The sequence below is a fragment of the Ochotona princeps genome, chromosome 6 (genome assembly GCF_030435755.1).
Source record: "Ochotona princeps isolate mOchPri1 chromosome 6, mOchPri1.hap1, whole genome shotgun sequence".
In the NCBI taxonomy this organism is placed as follows: domain Eukaryota; kingdom Metazoa; phylum Chordata; class Mammalia; order Lagomorpha; family Ochotonidae; genus Ochotona; species Ochotona princeps.
Window position 1 is genome coordinate 46,314,475 of NC_080837.1, and position 23,389 is coordinate 46,337,863.

Consider the following 23,389-nt stretch of genomic DNA (forward strand, 5'->3'; position numbering starts at 1 on the left):
TGTCTCTGGAGGGGAGAAAGAATGAACAACCTTCAGATACTCTGAAATTTCACTGAAAGTTTCTTTGTGGGGAAGAGGAACATCTAAACAGCATTCCCAAAAAGAGGTGGAAACAGTAAGTGCACAAATTACTGGGGTTTTCAGAAAATCTGGTGAAATAAAATGAGTCGCCTAACAAGCAAAGAGTTAACATCTGGTCTTCACAACAGGAGGGAGCCAGGTCCCTAGTTATCCACAACGCTGAGGCTTCTATTTTAAACTGAAGTTAGGCAGAATATTGGTTTTATGTTCCAGACCCAATACTGGGAAAGACCTTGCCTTTTGAGCTTCATTATTTTAGAGGTAATTCAGCAACAACGGCAAGAGTCTCCTTCTGTAAGAAGAGCATGACATAGTTTACTGCAGGTCACAGACTCAGCCACTAACCTCTGCTCATGAGAACCTCTGGCACCTTTAGACTGAACCTAAATCCTCGGGAGGGGCCACTCCCTCACTCCGCCTTCTAATAACCACAAAATAATGTTTCTCATCATTCACATACAAGGCTTTTCTGTTTCCCCCTTTGTGTACACTCAGCTAAGCAACATAAAAAGTGTCTTAGGCACGATGCTGACTCACCAAGAGCTTACTATCTAAAGGGCGTGAGAAAATCTCTCTAATTAGATCTAAGTTTTTTGAAGACACCAAGTCATTTTAAAGAACAAATGACTGATTACACCCCTGTATAAAGGAAAATTTAGAACCAGTGATCATTATAAAGAGGAAGTAGCAGTTAGAGGGTCCCCCCCCAACTTTTTTTCTTGCTTTGAGATAATTACTCTTTAGTATAAGAAACAGTTGAAGAGAACTATAATTTCCACTGTCCAGTAATAATACAGAAATGATTACAAAATAATTTGATACTGTGGAAAACCAAAGCTTTAAGTTTTGTCTGGGGGGAAGTACCACAAAAGGACTGAGCAACCAAAATAGAATTTACCATGAATTTAAAAAAAAAAAAAATCACTTCTAGCACTATGAAATTTCAAGTTTGGTTTTTACTAGAAGCACATGAAGGATTTTTAATGAGGAAGCTGCTAAAGGGCCAGATAAGCCTGTTAAGGATGATAATCAAGGAAAACAAGCAGGAAAGGTTTAGGAAATCTTAACAGTTTCCAAGTATGATTGACAGGGACAGTTTGTGTTAGGGAAAACTGTGAGAGAGGAGGAAACGTTAGCTTGAGGCAAAAGTTAGTGCAGGAGAACTGCACAACGCCCAGAGTGGATTTCAAATGAAGAGAAAATATGAGATTACTTGACTTGACCACAGACAACATTAAGGAGTATACTGAAGTCCTTTTTCAGAATCATTAATGCAAACATAAACTGCCAAATAACACTGAAGACTTGCTTTTGCAATATTTCCAAAAACATGGATAAAATACATATCTATAATAATGATTCAATAAACAGATGCATTTATTTTTCCCTGAACATTTTTACCACCAACTAATAACAGCCCATAATGCTGAAAAAGAAAAAACTAAACAGTTTCCCAAATGCATCACAATTTTGTGATCGCTTTCCCGCATGAATTTTGTTTGAGGTTGGGGAATGCTAAGAGCATCTCTGCATTCATTAACCTCCTAAAAGGCAAAGCCAAATCCTACAGACTGGAGGAGAGATGTGTTTTACCTTGCTTTATACTTTGTTTTCCATCTTATCTGGCTGCAAAAATTCTTAGATGATTTCCTGGAAAATAACTCCCAAATTGATGTGAAATTTGACTTATCTCAGCACTTTTGCAGGTCTGGATTAGATGTGTTACCATGTTCTTCCACATTCTTCAGGGTATTGAGTTGCCATGTGGATAAAGTAGGCGGACCATCCTTAGACATTAGGGTTCATTTCTAATTAAGCCTCCTGTGTCCGCTACATCAAAAATGTGTCTAGTGTCTAATTTGACTTACTATTAGAATATAAACGTGGCCTCGAGCACATTAAACAGAATGGTTCACTAGTAAACAATGTGCTATGATTTTAGGTATTGTATGGCTCCATTTTTTTCTTCTATTAATTGGTACAGATTTTGAGAATTAGGCACACACAAAGTAGACATCCACAGTATAAGAAAAGTAAAATAATTGTTCTGTGTTTTGGTGATTTCATTTTATTCCCCCATCATTCAGAAACACAAAGAAATTCTACACAACTGGAAGGTGAGAACCAGGAGGAAGAAAAATCTATTTTATTGAATAAAAGGCCATCTGTGATATTGCTCAGTGAAAAATGAAGAGACAAATGTGGAAAGTTCTGGTCCAAATTTCCCCCCTTTTATTTTCATCAAGTATCTGTCCAGGGTGAGTTAACCCAAAAAAAGTTGCCAGTTGTTCCTGACAAGAAATTATTTTCTTGGTGAAGAATGTTTAGTAGGGACTGACATTCTGGTGCAGCACATTAAGCAGCTGCTTGTAGCACCAGAATCCCGTATTGGTCTGCCATACATACTGGCAAGCACAGGAACAGGGGGCAGGTCTGGTGGGTGTTATTGCGGATCTCTCTAACTAGGTTGCAGTTCCCACTGGTTTGCATGAAGGCCAAGTGTGTGGTGGGCAGGAATGAACTGGGCTGCAACATCCATTGGTTTGTGTAGAAGACAGGGTTGGAGACAGACCTGACCCAGCACTTGCAACCACCAGCATGTGTGTAAGCTGATCTGTGCTGGACTCTGTATTGGTAAGCATGCACAAGAATCAAATCTGGGATCACCTCAGATGCAGTTTCTCTGGGGATCCCCTCCACTGAACTGCTGAACTCAGAGCCCCAACCATGGAGAGAATTTTAGGTTCCATGGTCTGACCGTCGAGTGTATGTGTCAGAGTTGGACCGCTTCAGTGGTTTAGATGGAGCAGTAGACAACATATCCAGATGCACATGGAGGATATGGCAGTACATTAGAGTCTACATAGGATAGCCATGGGAGGCTGTGTGTAGCTTCTCCCTTCATAGGAAGAAAAAAAAGGAAAATGTAGAAATAATGGTCTCACCCACCTTCCTGCAGCCTTTGATCCTTATCACCCTAATTACCTATGTAAAAATCATCAAAAAATTAATTAAGAGAAAAACAAAAAACAAAAACAAAATAAAGAACAAAAAGAACAATAGGCAATTCTATAGACTCCTCCTTTTCTGCCTTCTCCTTTCCCTTTCTCTTTTTATTCAAATTAATACAGTTTTTAAATCTTTCAAAATAAATTTTAGTGTAAAGTCTCACTATTTCTTTAGGACAGCATCACAGAACTGTAATTAAGGGTTTAATGGATAAGAACACTCTTTCTTTTCTTGGCTCTAATTTACACAACTCCTTTAAAAGTTTGCTAAACTAATTTTCTCTGTTCCCAAGCTCCTCTCTAACTGAACCCGCTCCCATCAGATCTGCATCCCTACCGTTTCATTAAAATCACTCTTGCTAAGGTCAACAATGACATTTATATCTACACATCCATGGGTCCATTGCCATTCCTTACCTTATTGAATTTCTGAGAAAAACTTGACATTGAAACACTGTTATCTTTGGGTTCTAGCCCTTCTCACCCCTGGTTTGTCACACCTTTCACTCCGCTCTTCCACCTCATGTTCCTTTTGTTGATCTCTAGCTATTTGTTGTTTTGGAGCTCAATCCGTAAGTGTATTCTCTCTACATTTTACTTTATCATGAAAAATCACTTGATCTTGACCTGCCAAGGCAACCTTGGGCAGGACTCAAAATTTGATAAATCTATAGTAGGCAACATTTTAAGTTGATAATTTTATATAGTCTGCTGTTAAGACTATCCAAATGACACTCGGCAGAAAAAAAGTTCCCCATTTCTGCAAGGTGAGGTCACCAGGAATATGCTTTAACTGTCATTGATGGAAAATAACACAGGTCTGCATGTACAGTAACCAAAATAACATCTCTAATAAATGTTGATCTGTTGTCCAAAATTTAATATTGCCAAACCATAGTGTTTCATTCCCTTCCACAAGACCTACCCCACACATTTGCCTATCTGCATAAAGTGACAATATAATTCATCTAGTTACTAGAAATCTGAGAATCTTCTCTAACTCTTTTCATCTCTCATGCTTCACATTGTAAGACAAACCAGCCTCATAAAATTCACTTTCTGTATAAAAAGCCAGCCTTTATTTTTAAATTCAAATAAGGATGCTATATGGTGGACCCCAGTGACAACTCATTTCACAATTTTAATTCTCCGACAGATAGATGGGTAAGGTACGGGACTTTGCCTTGAGGTTGTTGTTCAGCTGAAATACATTCCTGTCTTGCAGTATTTCTTGTTTGGCTGTTAAAACCTCTCCTTCAGATGCCAGCAGATAATAAATTGCCTCTCTGTTTGGTACCTTGGAGACTGGCTCATACCCTGAAGCAAGGCACCATTCAGATGTCTACAGCTTCTATTGGAGAAGAGGGTGATGGTGGAAAGAAATAAGAATAAAGCAGCAGAATGACATCTGGACCTCAAGCACATACCCGAGCAGATCAGTTTTGCAAAACTCCTTCTAACTCCATGTCCCAAGTGCATGGGAACCTCAGTGTGACAACCATTCCTCTAACATGGGCACAATCACAACTCCCTCTGTCACCAGTAACCTCACCTCTGCAAGAGACAGAACCTACTGCAATACACTTATGGAAGTCAATCCCACACAGAGTTTGATGCATATATATATATGTGTACATATATATATATATATATATATATATATATATAGAGAGAGAGAGAGAGAGAGAGAGAGAGAGAGAGAAAACTACATTTCCATTGATGTGAGCCCTAATTGCTGATTTTTCTATTCCATTTAATTTATCTGTCTGCTTAGTCTTAATTTTTATTTTAGAATTTTATTACTTTTCTTCCATTTTACTTCTATTCTCTTTTTCTTCCACTTTAAACAAAAAGATTTATTTATTTCCTTTGTAAAGACAGATTTACACTGCTAGTTCACTTCCCAAATGGCTGCTATGGCCAGAGCTGAGTCAATCTGAAGCCAGGAACTTCTTCTAGGTCTATCATATGGGTACAGAATTCCAAGGACTTGGGGTTATCCTCCAGTGCTTTCCCAGGCCACAAGCAGGAAGTGGAGCAGCCTAAATGAGATGCTGGCTCTTGGAACTGAAGGATTAGCCAGTTGAGCCATTGTGTCAGTCCCCTACTCCAGTTTTAACTTTTCATTTTTTAATTATGTTTAAACTTAATTTGTTTTTATTCTAAAGTCAGAGAAACAGAGAAAAATGGGAGAGAGAAACCAAGAGATAAATCTATCATCCACTTCTACTCTCCTTAAATGTCCACAGTGGCTGGGGGTAGGCCAGACTGAAGCCAAAAGCCAGTAACTCCATTCAGGTCTCCCAAACAGTGTCGGGGACCCAGATATTTATCACCTGATGCCTTTCTGGGTGCATAACAGCAAGAAACTGAATCAGAAGCAAAGTAAGAAATAGAAATCAGGCACCCAGAAATGGGACATGGGTATCTTCATGCTAAACAAAGCACTCACTCATAACTTTATGTTTTGACATATGAAAGATGTGAATATTTGTTCCAAATGTTGTTAATGTTACAACCAGTCTTTTGGTAGTGGTTATTGCTCTGCTCAGGTGTTTTAACATATAATCCTTTCACCTGCAAACACGCAGATGGTATTTCTTTTCAATTCTGTTTCTATGTATTTTTTTTTTTCTGAACTGAGTGCATTAGCTTCTATCACCAAGTAAAAAGGCAGTGGGATTTTTTTCCCCTTTTTTTCACTTTAATGGGAAATCTCTTAGTGATACCCATTAATAGGTACTGGTTTTACACAAATCCCGTATGCATTATAACATTAAGAAATTAACTGTTAATTCCTTTAAAAAGCATTTTTAATATTAATGTGTGCTGTACTTTGTCACATACCTTTCCTGCATCAGTAGGAAAAACTCACATGATTTTTTCCTTGACTTTTGTGCTAGCTGTTAAGTTCTTGACTTCCTAGCTGCCAATACTCCGCTTTGTCTCTTCAACAATAAATGCTGCTGCCTATCATGCACTGCCCCCTGGAGGTAGCTCATTTTGCAAAGGCATCTTTTTCCTGTTTCCACAACTGTAGATGCTGTATTTTTATTAGGCATCGTCATAAGATTAAGCTGAATGAACTTTAGGTAGTAGTCATAAGATTAAGTTGAATGAACTTTAGGTAGTAGACACTCAGCAATTATTGACTTGCCACAACCCCTGTCCATCACTGCTCTGGAAAATCATTAATTATATTTAGGTAGATATTTTCCTGTTAGTACTTATCTGGGAGGTCAAAATTGACATTTCTGACATGAAAGAGAATTCCAAGAGAAATGCTCATATGTTACATCTTCCAAGCAATTGGAACAGCTCTGTATATTATTCTCAGATTAAATTTCTCTACTTTGAGAACTTTCCTGATGAGTATCCACATGGATACAAGGATCTTAAGATAGGCAGACGTTTTGCAAGCATTCTGTTTCTCCAGGCGATGTGATTTGAGGATACTGCGATAAGGAAAAAAGCATGACCATAAGGCTCCCAGGAAAACATACCAGGTTGCAAATAGCCAGATTCACTGCCTGTGTGTCTGTTATTTTTTCTCAAACAAAAATGACAAAACAGTGAAATGAAGCACAGTCTTGTCCAGACCCTGCAGCTGCAAGGGAAAGCTGACTCCAATCCCAGGCACAATAACACCGTATTTTGGAGGAAAAGGAGATGCAGAACCTCCCTATGCTGTGTGATTTCATAAATGAAGAATAGAAGATGAATGTCCACTGCTAACACCACAGATGATCACAGCTCTTTGCACATCACAACCCCTCACCTCATGAGCATAAGAAACAAAAGGCAGGCCTGGCGTGGTGCAGTAGCCTAGTGGCTAAAGTCCTTGCTTTCATGAGTTGGGATCCAATATGGGCACCGGTTCATGTCCTGGCTGCTCCGCTTCCCATCCAGCTCCTTGCCTGTGACCTGGGAAAGCGGTCATGGAAAGGCCAAAGCCTTGGGACCATGCACCCATGTGGGAGATCTGGAAAAGCTCCTGGCTTTGGATCAGATCGGCTCTAGCTGTTGGGGCTACTTGGGGAGTGAATCAGCGGACAGAAGATATTCCTCTCTGTTTCCCGTCCTCTCTGCAGAAGTGACTTTCCAATAAAAATAAATAAATGTGAAAGAAAAGAAAAAAGAAAGAAAGAAAGAAAATAAAAAAGGAAAGGAAAGAAAAGAAAAAGAAAGAAAAGAAAAGAAGAAAGAAAGGGACAGCAGGATAGTAATAAAATTTCCAGGACAAGAGATTTAACCAGGATTGTAGATGAGAAAATATGGTTCAGCGGTAAGCACCCAGAATCAGCAGGGTAAGAACTGGGTGCAAAGCCTAGAACACAGGTGTGGTCATTCAACAGAGATTAAGATCCAGTTCAGCTCTAGTTCCTAATTCCAGTCTCCTGATGTCTTCAGTAACTGGGCTCCTGCCACTCACACGAGAAATGTGGATTGAACTTCTGGCTGCTAGTTTTGACTGAGCCCACACTCAGTGGTGTGAACCAGTAGATAGAGCTCTCCCTCTCTATCTCTTTTCTAGGTCTGTTTCTCCTGCTCATTCTCTCTTCCCAAATAAACAAGTTTCAAAAAGAACAGGAGAGAACCTTAACCTTAGCCTCTGCTCTTTTTTTTCTCTCTTTTTTAAAATGATATGGTTCGTTGGACACAAGAATTCCACCCCTCCACTTGCCCATTTTCATCTCCACGTTCTCATTTCTGCTCCCCCACACACACTGTTTTTCTCCATATTATTACAATAGTATCATCCTTTAACAATAGTCCATCATTCTGCTATTTAAGTGTATCCTGACATTGTAGATACAGACAATGGTAGAAAGTTCGGCATCCTATTGTCAGGATATATTTAGCAGTTTCATTGGGAGTCCATCTTTTATTCAGGAGTAGAGAGGCATACTGCACTGCATCTTTACTTCTCAATATGCTGTTCTCCATTATACAGTTCCTCCAGATGAATATACATATATACATCTTTATCTATATACCTATTGATCTTGTTTTTTGCATGAAGGTTGCTACCTCTGTTCTTCTTGAGTCCTTAATTCTTTGTACAAAAACCAGAAAGAACATAAAACAAGGTTTCAGGTAATTGATGTAGAAAATACAAGGAGAGTCTGCACTGGCCCCAAAACTAAATATCAGAAAGCCCTCAGATGTTTTCAAACACACCGGCACTTCCACAGTTAGCCAGACCAGACTACTTTCCAATGCCTGAAAACATATGAAAAGGAAGGATATTCTATAGCTCTGTTTTCTCTTTAGAGAATCTAAAGCAGTTCAGGTTGAAAGGTAAACCAAAGCTACAGTAAAGGAAAGTGCCGGAGTCCAGCTCCAGCCAAGAGTTCGGAGCTCGGGAAGGGTGCGTGGAGTCAGCGATAAAGAAAGACACAGACACTGACACTTGGTGCGTTCTCACAACAGCCCAAGAAAAAGCTGTCCTTTTATTTACTCAAAACCTCACAAGCTTCTGCAAAAGCAACTAATTGTTCTATCTTTACTTCAAGACTAAGGGGGCATGTACAGACATTCGGTCATTCCATTCAGGGCTAAGCAGGTGCCCCTAGAGATAATTCTTTAAAACACTGTATTCATATTCTTCAAAGCAAGCCATTATTCATTCTTTAACAGTAGCCATGGAGCGGCAACCAGGACTCCAAGGCCAAGGCACATGCGATTACCTGCTAATCAGTAGTACATTCCTACCACATTTCTATTTCTACAACTTGCCCATTATTCAATGGGAAAATAGTTTACAAGGGAAAAAATATAATTCTAAAAACAAAAATTACAAATATTAAATCCCTCTACAATTATAGACTCTACAACCCCATAAACAGTAAAACAATAATCAAAAGCATTTTTCTTTAATAAAAGCATCCTTAATTCCTCTAGCTAAAAATTGTAAAAGCGGCTAAAACAGCTACATTTTCTATGCTCTAAAAAATTGCGAAAACAGGCTAGCCTATAAGATAGCAATAACTATATTTATTGCCATAGCAATTTCAGCTCTCACTCCCATCACTTGCATTCCCGTGGGTCCACTGGGTGCTACCTGACTGGCCAGGCCCTGGAAAGGAGGCAGATCCGCCTCACCTGTGACCTCCTGTCTTCCTGCTGCCTCCTGGCCTTGAACCAGCCACCATCCTAGGGCAGGGCATTCGTGCAGTGCTCCCAACAGGAAAGGATGAGTGAAAGGAAAGAACCAAGGTTTCTCTCACCTGTTCATGCCCTTTGAGAAAGTAGCTCTGTGATCTACAGGCAAAGAACTTGCGTGAGTTTCCTTGAAGAGTGAGGAGAGCAAAGGGGGCGTTCCAGATGTGCCAGTCGCTCCACAGTCATCGCTAAAGACCATGTGAATACTGCATTTGTTTCCTTTCCTATGTGCTCACTTTTCACCTCTCTGTGCCTTCTCTCCTGTCACCCAACATAACGAGCTACTTTGTATTCATGGGAATTGGGAACGGGCAGAGACTAGGGGAGGAAAGTTTTCCTAAAAAAAAAAAAAAAAACTTCCAGACCGCATGGGGGCAGTGCTTCCTCTGACAGGGCCTTTGATGGTGTACTTCCTGGGGCAGAGAGACAAGGAGGTCTTAACTGCCGAAGCGACAATAGTGAAGCAGGCCCATCGAACTCATCCGTCCCAGGCCTCCAAACTGAGCATTGAGCTCATAAGCAAGAAGCAAGAATGGAGACTACCCTGAGGGTTTCACTGATGCTCCTATGTGTGTGGCTGACCTGTGAGTGAGTGGGGGCAAGAAGGAAAGGAAGGGATATGTGAGGTGGAAAAGTAGGCAGATCTGGCAATAAAGTCTAGAGAAGGACCCCAGAGACAGTGTGAGATTTACTGGAAGGAAGGTGCGGAATACATTCCAAAAACATTCCAAAAACAACCACCTTCAACAGTAAGCCTGAGTTCTTATGAGTGAAAATCTTCTGTTCTGCTTAACAGGGTTGAAAGGACAACCACCCCTGGCACAGAGCCCTCCCTCCCTGACAGTCAGGGAAGGCAAGAGCTTTACCCTGAACTGCAGCTACAGAGACAGGCATAGACTTCTTCCAGTTGTTTAAGCAGCATCCTGAGACAGGACCCATCTCCCTGATACAAAAGCTGTCCAACATGGGAGAAAAGACCAGCAGGAGAGTCACAGTCAAGCTTAACAAAGAGGATCAGCACTTCCCTCTGCACATAAGGGATATGCAGCTCCAAGACTCAGCCATATCCTACTGTGCTGTGAGTACACAGCGCCCTGCCTGCACCTGCACCCTGTAAAATCTCACCGAGGGCCCCAGATACACCTCCTCTCAGAAGAGCTCCAGGAGACCTGGCATGATGGCTCAGTGGCTAAATCCTCCCCTTGCACATGCTGGGATCCTAAACAGACACCGATTTGTGCCCCAGTAGTTCCACTTCCCATCCAGCTACCTGTTTATGGCTTGGGAAAGTAGTAGAAGATGGCCCAAGGCCTTGGGATCCTGCATACACATAGGAGACCTGGAAGAAGTTCCTGCTCCTGGCTTCAGATTGGCTCAGTTCTGGCCATTGCAGACACTTGGGGAGTGAACCAGCAGTTAGAAAATTTTTCTGTAGCTCCTTCTCTGTAGATCTGCCTTTCCAATAAAAATAAATAAATCTTTGAAAAAAGAAGGTAAAAGAGCTCCAGGCGTACTTACTCTGATTGTAAAGGACTCATTATGTCAAACATTTCATCTGAAGATTATGTGCAGATAGATGATGCCTTCAAATATATTCAATGTGTCTTGTTTTTCAGTCACACATACTTACTTCTGTTAGAACTAATCCAGAAACTTGAGGATTAATATCTGAAGGAGAAGGCACCAACGAACAAAGGGAGAACAGAATAAAAGTCTTGCCTTCGAGTTCCTTTATAGACTTTTACAAAGATATAGTACACACAAAAGCCTTAAAAGCTATAACCATTGAATTCAGTTGTGAAAGGAAATGTATGTTGGCCTTCCAAAAAGATTGACTTGGAAGATCAGGTTCCAGACCTAAGGGAAAATGGTTCAAAGTTTATAATAGAAAGGTGTAAAGAGAAGACAGTGGGATGGAAGAGCTGGTGCTTCCTTAAATGTTGATTAAAGTTCAACCAGATAACAGAAGAGACTTAGGGATATGGTCAAAGGTTATGAAGAGGGAAACACTGAAAGTTTGCAGTATCAGCAAGACCTCTGGATGGTGGAGAGGGGGAGAGTGAGTCATACCTAAGGATGACAGTGCACTGCGCACAGCAATTTGAGCAGGATGAAGGATAGATCATTCTTATGAGATTGATGTCTCAACTACATCCCCTTGGCAGTCACTTCTTCCATTGAATTCTATTTCATGAAAACTCCAGCAGTTTTGGATGTTGCAGACCCCAAAACTCAAAAATGTACCCTCTTGGCTACGATGACCAGATGGGTCTAGATAGGCCCCCATTGACCTCTGAGGCTCCATCCCCACCTGCTGCTATACCCAAGACCCAGCTGCCTTGTAAGCTTGCCTACCTAACAAAGGGACATAGCTCCTGAAATTGCCTTGTAACCATGACTTGCATATAGTCATGCAGAAAAAAAAAAAGAGCAAGAGTCAGGTTTTGATTCTTGAGACATGAGTCCAGTCAAATCTACATGGACAAATAAATTTATCTTTCCTCCTACTAGTTTGGTTTCTTCAGGCTCCTGGCTGCTAAATGAAGGGTAGTAAGGACAGTATACAGAGCAAGCAAGAAATGCCAGTTAGAATGACTCTATCTGTGATAGATAACAAGTTCTTGGATGATTACTCCATCTTTCTTATGTCTCAAATAGGATAACTCCAAAGGCAACGCTATCTTGTCTCCCAGAGTTACCCAGAAAGATTGTACTCCAACTCCCTTTAATGGTAGCTGACTTGATGGTACACCCTCTATTGCCTTCCTTGCCTTTACTACTTCATTTCCAATCAATTTCCTAGAATTGCCTGCAATAAATTATTTGCACAAAATCCTTGTATTGAAACTGATTTTCAGAGATCCAAAAAGAATATATAGGTATTCAAATCATGAGACAAAGAGAGAGAGAAAAAAACCTAGGAGGAATATAGTGTTTATTCCTGTATTATCATCCAATTGGGCTTTGAAGTATGAAGGGTTTTAGTAGCCTTGTTCAGGACTGGTAACCACACTCATGGTGTCTTGCTATCCCTCTAGGAAGGAATACTCAGTCATTACCTCTTTGTCAGATGGAACTCATGCCTCTCAGATAGTACCCACAATGTTGCAAGGTTCCATTCACACTCCCTGCCTCAGTCCATTTTCTATTGCTACAATAGAACATGTTGGACTAGTCAATTGGTAAGCAAGGGAAGTTTATTTGATGTACAGTCCTAAGGGCTAAGACGTCAAAGTGCATAGCAGAAGCATCTGCTCACCATATCTGGTGGGCGCTTTCTTGTTATAGCATGACACGGGGGAAGAGAAAGCTAGATCAATAGCTTACTCTCTCTACCTCTTCTTACAAAGCCACTAATAAATTAACCGGCATGGATGGCATCCTAATTACCTTCATGGCATCATGGAATTGTAATCACTTTCCAAAGGCCCCATCCATCTGCTGGATCTCATCCCAAATGGATAAAATGGCCATGACTGGGTTAGACTGAAGCTGAGAGCCAGGAGCTTAATCTAGATCTCCCACATGGTGCAATGGACCAGGCACTTGGACCATATTCTGTTGCTTTCCCAGGGCTATCAGCAGGGAACTGGCATGGGAGTGGAGCAGCCAGAACACAAACCAGTGCCCACATAGGATGTCAGCATCACATGTGGTTGTTTAACCCCACTGTGCCCCAGGCCAGCCCCTATAATTTTGTTTATTTATAATGAAGTAAAGAAACGATGGCAGGGCTTGTCATTACTGCAAATGAAACTCTGTCATTTCATGTACTAATCCAAGTCCCATTCTTTCTGCAAGATTAGGACTTATCAAAAATTAATTTGTCCGTTCCAATTCCTCTTTATTTTCATTCAAGACTAAGAACCCAGAAAACATTTTTTGCTTTTATATAAGAGCATAACCAAAAGCATGTTTACTGAACAGGACATCAAAAGTGTTGGGAAAACTTTCTTCCGTGAGTTGTAGTCACCCGCCCACCTGCCACAACACTTCCTGCTTTGAAGAAGAATCATCACCTAGCCCAGAGGAGAAGTTCAGGCAGAGCAGGAGCTTTGCACCCTACAGGGAGAGCTGTTGGTATGAAACTTGCCAGCTTGCTGTGGGCAGTGACTGTCGCCACCTGTCTGGGTAAGGCAGTTGTAGGACTTTATGCATAATGATTTCTAGCTAGGGCTGTAAAGCAAGAAAGAAAATACATAGTACAGAGACCACACAGCCCCTTAGATCACAGCTATCATGAGACAGCATGTGCTATACTCCAGCTTGGATGATGAAAAATAAAGGAAGGAGGGAACCAGCTTGTGGGTTTGTCTGTGTGTCTTTGTGACATGATCTCCCAATGCAAGCTTCCCTCTTCTCTTCCCCACAGGCTTCAGCATGGCCCAGACAGTCACTCAGACACAACCAGAAATGTCTGTGCACGAGCCAGAGACAGTGACCTTGGACTGCACGTATGACACACAGGACAGCAATTACTATTTATTTTGGTACAAACAGCCTCCCAGCAGGGAGCTGGTTCTCATTATTCGCCAAGAAGCTCACAAGCCAGAGAATGCCACGCAGAATCGTTTCTCTGTGAACTTTCAGAAAGCAGCCAAAGCCTTTAGTCTCAAGATCTCAGACTTGCAGCTGGAGGATGCCGGGACGTATCTATGTGCTCTCAGGAGCTCACGGTGACACAGATGACAGGGAGAACCTTACAGAAACCTCAGTCCTCAGCACACATGCACAGATGGGAGACGGAGAGGGTCTGAGGCAAGAGAAAAACATAACCGTGGAATTCTCTCTGACTAGAGGAAACACAAAGATATGAATGTCTGAAGGTTTAAACCTTTGATGTGACATTAAAACTAAGAACATGCTAAGGGCTTTCCACTTTTACAAAGTTCCATCACTGGCAGCACTGCATTTGACATCAGAGTTTTGTACAATACTTGGTATATAACAGACATCCTAAGTATTTTCTCTGTCTAGCCAATCTTCATGATTTTTGGGGGGGCTCTTACTTTCAGGACTCAAAACTCTTTTATTTTGTCAACTGTTGTTTATTCTTTTAATTTTCCACTCATGTTCAAAGTTGAATCTCCTCAAAACAAGTGACTATTTTAAAATATATATGTAGATACATATGTATATATATTTACACACACATATACACATTTATATATGCTTAACTTATATATAATATATACTATGCAAGTGTGTATATGCATATATATATAAAAAACATACACATATATATACACACTTAACTTTTATCTGAGAGGTGGAGACAGAGGTAAACAGAGAGAGTGCCCATCCACTGTTTTATTCCCTAAATGCCAACAGTGGCTGGAGCTAAAACAAGATGAAGTTAGGAAAAAGTCAGGATCACAACCCAGGTAACCCACGTAAAGTGTCAGGAACCCAATTACTCGGGCCATTATCGTTACCACCAGGAAGCTGGAATCAGGAACCAGAGGCAGATACAAAACCCACAGACTACAATGTGGGATGTAGGCATCTCAACCTTTGTCTGTATCACCCTGTCAAAACCTTCTCCTGGGTATCATCTAAGAACACGATAGGAGTGACAATGGGAGCATCACCAGATAGGGCATGCACTATGTCTATCAGGAACTGTTGCATCCAACCTGAGTCCCCCAAGAAGTACAGCCCAGACAACTCTGCAAAGTAGCAAGGTTTGTTGAGGAGTCAGGTAAACAGACCAACCAGCTGGAATCAGCTCTCTTTTCCTTCAGAGAGTGACCCAAGAATGAGGGTTAAAAGGGTTTTATAGAATGGGTGGGTGAATTAGGCAGACATGAAAACCAGAATGTAGCAAAATAAATAATATTAGTTCCTGGAGCCGAGGGTTACTGGCAGGCCATGTTGCATCTTGTACTTTGGCAAAAAAAAAAAAAAAAAGGAAGTTGGCAAAGCATTTCGTTTTGTATAGAAGCATAAAGAGAAGGTTAGCAAACTTATACAGGCCTGAACCTAAGTGACTCCATTTTGTTACTGGATTCCACAGAACTTAAAAGGTGACCTATGTCCACAGTACCTGTAGCAGAGGACTAGAAGAATGAAGGAATGCTGTCCTTTCAAGGTGCCAACCCAAGGGTAACACTCTTTACAGTGTTAATGCTGTCTTTAATGTTTGACATGGTAGTGATGCCATTTGTTAGACCACCAAATGATATGGGAAAACAGATGTACAGAGAGAAGAAGAGACAGAGAGAAAGATCCTCCATTTGCCGGTTCACACCCCAAGTAGCCACAACAGCCAGTACTGAGCTGATCTGAAACCAAGAGCCCAGAGCTTTTTCAGGGTCTCCCATGTGGATGCAATGTCTGAAGGCTTTGGGCCATAGTCAACTGCTTTCCCAGGCCACAAGCAGGGAGCTGGAAAGCAAGTGGAGCAGCTGGGACATGAGCAGGTGCCCAAATGGAATCCTGCACGTATACGTTGAGAACTTTAGTCACTAGGCAACTGCACCAAGCTCAGGAGTAAGTCTTAAGAGCTGCTTCAAAAATGATCTTTTTGGCCTGAAGAGGGCACTGCTTGTTCTCATTAAAAACATTTATTTCCAAAACTTGTCTCAGGCTGAAAAATCTGCTCTACATACTACGGAGTGAAAGCAAAATTCTCTGTAGATGCTAGATCATACGTTCATTTCCAGAATCGAATATTACATGAGTTTGGAAAGGTCAAACCACAGAAGAGCTACCTGGGTGACACCCTTATGGTTTGAATATAAGTAGACAAAATTGATGTCATCAGGAACCCAGAGAACTCAAGTTGTTCTGAAAACTGGTCTCTAGCTTCTACATAAGGAACTCAAAAAGGGAATGAATTTCTAACCCACCCTCTAATGTTAGCTCTTGAAACAAATTACCTGTCAAATGAAAAAAGAAGAAAGTCCTTTCCAACTCATCATCCAAGAAGGGAAGAATTTTGTTATCACCCATAATTATTTGAACAGTGTTTCAGAGACACAGGTACCGGATGAAAAGGATGGAGAACAAAGTGTGTGCTTTGTTCTTGCCAGGGCTTTGTAATTCAAGGAAAGATTAGCGACCTCTCTGAGGCCAGCCACCCAGGCAAGAGACTTAACCAACAGCCTCAACACGGCAGAGAGCCTATGTTCCCCAGGAAGTGTCCAAATGCATCAAGACCTACAACTTGCATTAGGATATCTACGAGGAGTTATTAGCAATCCCCATGGCCCCTCTAACAAAAAAAAAAAAATTAAAAACAAATATAATGAATTAAAGAAAACCTTTAAAAAACAAAGATGTTAAAAGGACCTAGGATTCAAGAGAACCATAAACATGAGGTGCCCGAGGCTTGGGCCCCCCAGTGTCACTAAGAGGGAGTGTCTGGGCACTGGTGTGGTGGTGCATCAGGTTAAGCCATCACTTGCGAGGCCGCTATCCAATAGTGAAGGATTGAGTCCTGACTACTCTGCTTCTGATACAGCTTCCTGCTAATGCACCTGCGAAGGTATCAGGGAATAGTCTACCTGGCTGGTCCCTTGCCACCCACGTGAAAGACCCAGGTGGAATTCCTGGTTCCTGGGACCTAGTCCAGCTCTGGATATTACAACTGTTTGAGGAGTGAACCTTTAGATAAGAGCTCTCTCTCTCTCTCTCTTTCCCTCTCTCCCTCCCTCTCCCCCCCTTCAAATAAATAAACAGTATTTTTTTTTTACAAAAAAGAGGGGATATATCTGATGTCTGGAGCAGCTCCTCCTAATTGTGCCATTGATTGGTGCTGTGCCTCAGTCTCTTAGTAGAGATTTTCCCATGAAAACATGGCAGTAAGCCTGCACAATTCACGCACTTCCTCCTATCTTCTGCTTTCTATAGTCTAACAGTGATGGGAGCTCTCAGGTAGGGTTGTTACTCTAACAACATGGGTTAGAATTTCTCAGAATCCCCAGAAGTGGTTCTGCTTCCAGGAAAAGATCTGCCAGGACTGCCCCCTCCACCCTCATATTTATCATCTTGAAACTTTCATTTTTTTGGCTTTTCAGAGTTCAATAACTTGATAACTATCTCTGGAAGCTGGAGACTAATTGGATGCTGAGTATAAGATATGAAAGTTTGTCTGGGTCCAGAGTCCCAGAAAAGATCTAACCAGCAAAATGGACCCTCTGGCATGGGCTCCCCACTTGGCTTGACAGGCCCAGTGAGCCCAGAAAAGAGGCAAAAAAAAAGACCCTCACAAGTGCACCCAGAGCTTCAGCTGGGCTGAGATTGAGAAAGAAGATGGCCCAGTCATCAAGAAGTTCCTATGAATTGGTGAGAAGAAGTAAGTAGTGACACATTTACCAACTTCGTATGTCTTCAGCCAGAAAACCATAGGTACGGCAAAAATTTAAGGACTCACTATATGAGAGAGAGCGCACTCTGCCATCAGCAACAACTTAGCCGAATGTCATTTAGGAAGTCCCCTGGAGCTGAGGACATGACAAAACATGTTCTGTTTACCATGACTTCCAACCTGAAATAATAAGTAGGACAGGAGTGTGAGGACCAGCTTTTTCATTTAATCTTTCATTCTCCTACTTGTTTGATAGGGAAGAAGTTTATAAAAAGTTCAGATAAACACTTTAGAGACCACAGAGATGGCCTTGTCTAAGATTCGCTGTCACAAATTCAGATGGCAGAGGAAAATCATGCAAATGAGACCAGTGGTTCCTTCACTGCAAGTTTTCATTTTCTGTAACCCGAGGACTGTAATTCCTGGCCTTCCTTCTCTCTATCTTTTAGAAGAATGTGTGTACAGAAGAAAATGAGATGCCAGTGAAAAGCTGCCAGACGTACGACACAGAATGTTCTCAGCTGAATTTCTTTTATGTTAATTGTTCTGATTCTCCTTTCACAGAGTCATTGTAGACGTGCACAAAGCCTTGACGGGAACACTTGCTACATATTGCAATGCTCACTGGCACAGCCCAAACCAGGTACTCTTTACAAGAAAAGGCCCTTCAGTAAATAACAGTTCATTCAGACACATCAATCCTGATGCCAATTTTCTCTAGACCATCTGAGCAGTGTCATTGACATCTCCAGTTTTCATCATTTCTAGCAATGATTAAAAGAGTCATGCAATATTTATCAAGGAATAACATAACCAAAATCTATGTTATCACAGCCTAGAGACCAATTTATGATATTGACAGAGGGATAGGGAAAAAGAGATGGGGAGAGGAACAGAAGTAGGGAAGAATACTTCTAGAGAAAAAGTCTCTACATTATCTTTACCACCTTCTCATTTTCCTCTCCAAACTATGTTTCTATAAAAATCAAGGACAGGCATAAGATGCTTCTTTGATGGCCCACACAAAGAGTGTGATGCTCAAGTCCTGGCTCTGCTTCTGATTCAAGTTTCCTGCACATACCTTGGTAGGCAGCAGGTGACAGCTCAAGCACTTGGGTTCCTGCTACACATGTGAGAGAACTGGGTTGTGTTCCAGCTTCCTGACTTCATTCTGGCACAGGCCACGCTGTTGCAAACATTTTCTGGCATTTGGAGAGTGACCAGGGAATGATCATTATTGTACCTATTGTAAAATTTTTATTTAATGCATTTTCGTTTTATGAGAGAGAGGAAGAAATATCTTTTATTTCCCCCAATTGGCTGCAATATCTGGCACTGGATTAAAGCCAGGAACCCAGAACTCAATTTGGGTCACACATGTAGGTGTCAGGGACCCAAACACTTGATCCAGCAAGGCACACGTGAGCAGGTAGCAAGATTCGAAACAGAGGAGTCAGGACCCAGACAGGTACTCTGATACAGGATGCAGGCACCGCAAGCAGCAATTTAACCATGATGCCAACACCCTCTCCTAACATCTTTTGTATTCAGCAGCATAACCACAGTTTTGTGTTCTGAAACAAATGACAACATATTTTGATGTGTTTGTGTAAGTAAGATATGATCAGCAGCCCACCTGATGTGTCATTTTCTGTTAGAACAGTGATGTCACAGGGACAGCTGACACCCAAGGTGAAGGTCAGATGGCAAGATTTCTCACCCTGCGGGAAGGAGCATGGCACATGGGAGCTCCCTGTGGGCTCTCCTGGTCTCCACATGTCTTGGTAAGTGGAGCACACTTATGAGCACTCACTAGCATCAACAGGACTGGAAGTGGGGTTGGGGAGATTAATATAGCAAGGATCTCAATTCATTGGTCCCAGCTGCAGAGAATGCTCATGGATTTTTTCCCCTTAGGATCAACAAGAAGGAAGAAGGTAGGTAGGAGAACCAGTTTGTGGGTTTGTCTGTGTGTCTTTGTGACATGATCTCCCAATGCAAGCTTCCCTCTTCTCTTCCCCACAGGCTTCAGCATGGCCCAGACAGTCACTCAGACACAACCAGAAATGTCTGTGCACGAGCCAGAGACAGTGACCCTGGACTGCACGTATGACACGCGGGACAGCAATTACTATTTGTTTTGGTGCAAACAGCCTCCTGGCAGGGAGCTGATTCTCATTATTCGCCAAGAAGCTCACAAGCCAGAGAATGCCACGCAGAATCGTTTCTCTGTGAACTTTCAGAAAGCAGCCAAAGCCTTTAGTCTCAAGATCTCAGACTTGCAGCTGGAGGATGCCGGGACGTATCTCTGTGCTCTCAGGAGCTCACAGTGATAGGAGCAACAGAGAGAGCTGTACAGAAACCTCAGACCCCAGTGTCTGCACAGAGGCTGAAAGGCAGGCTCAGGGCAGCATCTACATTCAGAGGAAATCAATGTGTTTCTCTTTTTGTTTTAACATTGATTTATTCATTTGAAAGGCAGATTTACAAGGAGAGAGAGAGAGAGACTAAGGGAGAAGTCTTCCATCCACTGGTCCACTCTCCCAATGGCTTTAAAGACCAGGACTGAGGCAATTTGCAGCCAGGAGCTTCTTTCAGGTCTCCTGAATGGGTGCAGGGGCCCAAGCCACTTGAGCCATCTTCCCAAGGCCATTATCATGGAACTGGATCATAAGTGGAACAGATGCCCTTATGGGATTCTAGTGTCACAGGTAGTAGTTTTATCTGTTACACCACAGCGCAGGCTCCAATCATTGTGTTTTCTGGAGAGGAAAAAAAAATTTTTTTTCTGATCATAGGGAACACAGAGAGAACTACAAGCTGTAAGTCTCAAACTAGTAAGAGGATGGTAACCGCAGCCATACTTTAACCCTCACAAGTGTGTTTTGGAACACGACTGAGAGTCACTGCAGCCAGCAACTCTCACAACCTGGCCTATATACTATATGCTTCTAGAAAAATATATTAATCTTTCATTTTTTTATCCTCCATATTATATATCTGTATGCACTATGGTCACCTCACACTCAACTTTGAAACTTGGGACTTGAAAAGCAAAATTGAATTTCTTGCCTTCTTTACAAGTTTTTTTGAGTCCTGGCTGCTCTACCTCCAATCCAGTTCCCTGTTAAAGTGCCTATGAAAGCAGTTGAGGACAGCCCAAGTGCTTGGGCCCCTGTACCCATATGACAGGCCTGGATGAAGCTCCTGACTCCTAGCTTCAGACTGGCCCAGCTCCAGTCATTGAAGACATTTGAGGAATGGAAGATTTCTCTGCTTCTTCTTCAGTCTATCCTTAGCTCCAACTGTCAAGTAAATAAATAAATCTTTTAAAATAACTTAAAAAAATCTTTTTACTGCAGGCTCACCTAATAGTCACACAATCAGAAACTTGTTCTGGGGCCAGAGCTATGCTGTAGCATGTTAAGTCTCCACTTGCAATGTGCTGGTATCCCATTTGGGCACCATATGGAAGATCTCTATCTCTCTATTTTTACCTCTAATTTCTGTAACTGCCTTTTGAATAAATAAATATTTTAATCTATTTTTTCTCAGTTTCCAGATAGGGGGATTTCCTTACCTTCTGCTTTCCATCCTGGACTATCTGATTTATATGTCTCTTTTTTTCTATACAGTTCTAAAGCAATGCAAAAATCTGTTTTATGTCCATCTCATTGTTTCCTGACTGATGTATTCCTATCCTTCTTCCTGACTTTAACCTGGATCCATCATGTGTTTTTAAAAGTTATTTAATGCATCAGTTGCCTGGCATATAGGAAGATGAGAAAGGAGCATAGCAATTGTCAAGTAGAGCTTCGTGTGCTATTACACACAAACAAAAACAAAACAAAGGTCAAGCTAACTTCTGCTAATGCTGTAATTGCTTTTGATGAGGCAACCTGGGAGGAAGTGACCAGGCAAAAATAAGATCTAAATGTGGGGTCAAATAGCTGCCATGGGCATGGGTACTACCCTTATATCCCCTGAGAAATGAGCAATACATGGAACCTGAGAGGAATCCACTTTACACCAAGGGAAGAAAGACAAATAAAAGGGGATAAATAATGTCAACATCTATTTTTGTGTCCATGATGCCCCACCCCCACGAAGTACATCATGTTTATTGTCAAGGCCTTTGTGCAGTCTTTGAGCCCTTCTGCCCATCTTCATAGGCACAGGAGACTCTGGAAGGCTGTTGAATTAGTTAAGCCTGATGTAAAAGCTATTTTCCAAATTTTGTTTTCCTCCAGTGAAAAGCTAATATATGCTAAATGCTTTCCCACATGAATAAACCATTTTCCTATAATGTGAGTTTCCATGACTATTAAAATTTTACATCTATGGAATATACTTTAATTTTACTCAGTCGATAACTTTTATAGGTGAGTCTGCTAAGTACATTGTTTCCAAACTTGATTTTTTTAATAAATAAAACTGCAACTTAAAGAAATACTAGCATATAAATCTGTATACAAACAAGAGAAAACCCAGGTCAATGTAGCTGAGGTAAAAACCTGAAAAAAGAGCCTGGCACAACGCCTCAGTGTCTAAATCCTCATCTTGCAAGCACCAGGATCCCATATGGGCACTGGTTTGTGTCCCGGCTGCTCCACTTCCCATCCAGCTCGCTGTTTGTAGCCTGGGAAAGCGGTAGAGGACAGCCCAAAGCCTTGGCACCCTACACCTTCCTGATTTTACATTACTTAGTTGTTCTTGTGTCATATGCCATTTTCAAAGATTCCTGAAAAAAAAATGTATAAATTCAGCGTAATGTAGCAATAAATGAATGGATGAGCTAATAGGAAAAAAAGTAAAAGTATACAGTACGGTGTCAAATTTATATTATACTTAGGTCTATAAAAATATACAAGGAAAAATTGTCTAAGAGATACAATACTTCTCATTTGCCACCCCATCCACTAAGCAGTCACAAAGTTTAAATCCTAAAACTTTCTATTGACTGCATCTATGTTTCTTCTGAGTCCCCTTCACTTTAAATTCTGAGTTAAATTTCAGCTCCACTTAAAAGTTAATTTAAAATCTCTAGTAGATCACTTAATATTTTGGATGATTTATTTTAAGCTCCATTTCTTTACTATCTGTGAACACATTTGGATAGTAAGAGGACACAGCTGAGTGTCAGATAAGGCTAAACAACAATAGCAGCAGCATTTTAGTAGATCTATTATCTTTGAATACATTGGTCCACGCAGCTGGGTTTTCAGTCTCATGTATTCCCGTGGTAGATAACAAGCCAGCTATGGCTCCATCCACACCTGTGCCTTTAGGATTATGTGTTGGCAATTCTGCTGAAAGCAATTGTCCCAGAATTTTACTCCATCTCAAAGTTCTTCACTGTGAAAAAATCTTTGCATTTACCCCAGGATCTATCAGGTCATTTGCTCTCTCAATACCCTGTATCTGCTTCATTGAGTCATGAGGATTTCTGGATTTCTGGCATGGGGATTCTAGACAGTAGACTGTAGCTCATGAAACTTCAGTTTCTCCAGGGCTATCTTTCCACACCATATGCTCCCCCAAAATAGCTTGCAGGTGTTCCACTACTCAATATTCTTGTGCTACTCTCAAATTTATTACACTTCAACACATGAATTTCTGGAAATTCAAAAACATAGACAATAACATGCCTGTCTTTTCTCTCTTTCCAGTTCACACTTACTTTCCTAAAACCTTAGCAAATATAACTAAGACATCACTATTGTTAATGATCTGCTTCACCAGTACCTCACATATGGATTCTTTGCTCTGCCATTTTGAGAGCATCTTAAAATACTGATCTCTATTTTTATTAAATTATGTGTGA

At 41.2% G+C, this 23,389-nt stretch overlaps 2 gene segments (V, D, J or C); both read left to right on the top strand.

Moving 5' to 3' along the window:
- Nucleotides 1-13,244: 13,244 nt before the first annotated feature.
- Nucleotides 13,245-13,934, top strand: LOC131480495 (T cell receptor alpha variable 38-2/delta variable 8-like). The segment is given in 2 exon segments: nt 13,245-13,385; nt 13,627-13,934. Coding segments are annotated over 2 exon segments (357 nt in total).
- A 5,294-nt stretch (nt 13,935-19,228) lies between these two features.
- LOC131480496 (T cell receptor alpha variable 38-2/delta variable 8-like) lies at nt 19,229-19,898 on the top strand. The segment is given in 2 exon segments: nt 19,229-19,349; nt 19,591-19,898. Coding segments are annotated over 2 exon segments (357 nt in total).
- The last annotated feature ends 3,491 nt before the right edge of the window (nt 19,899-23,389 follow it).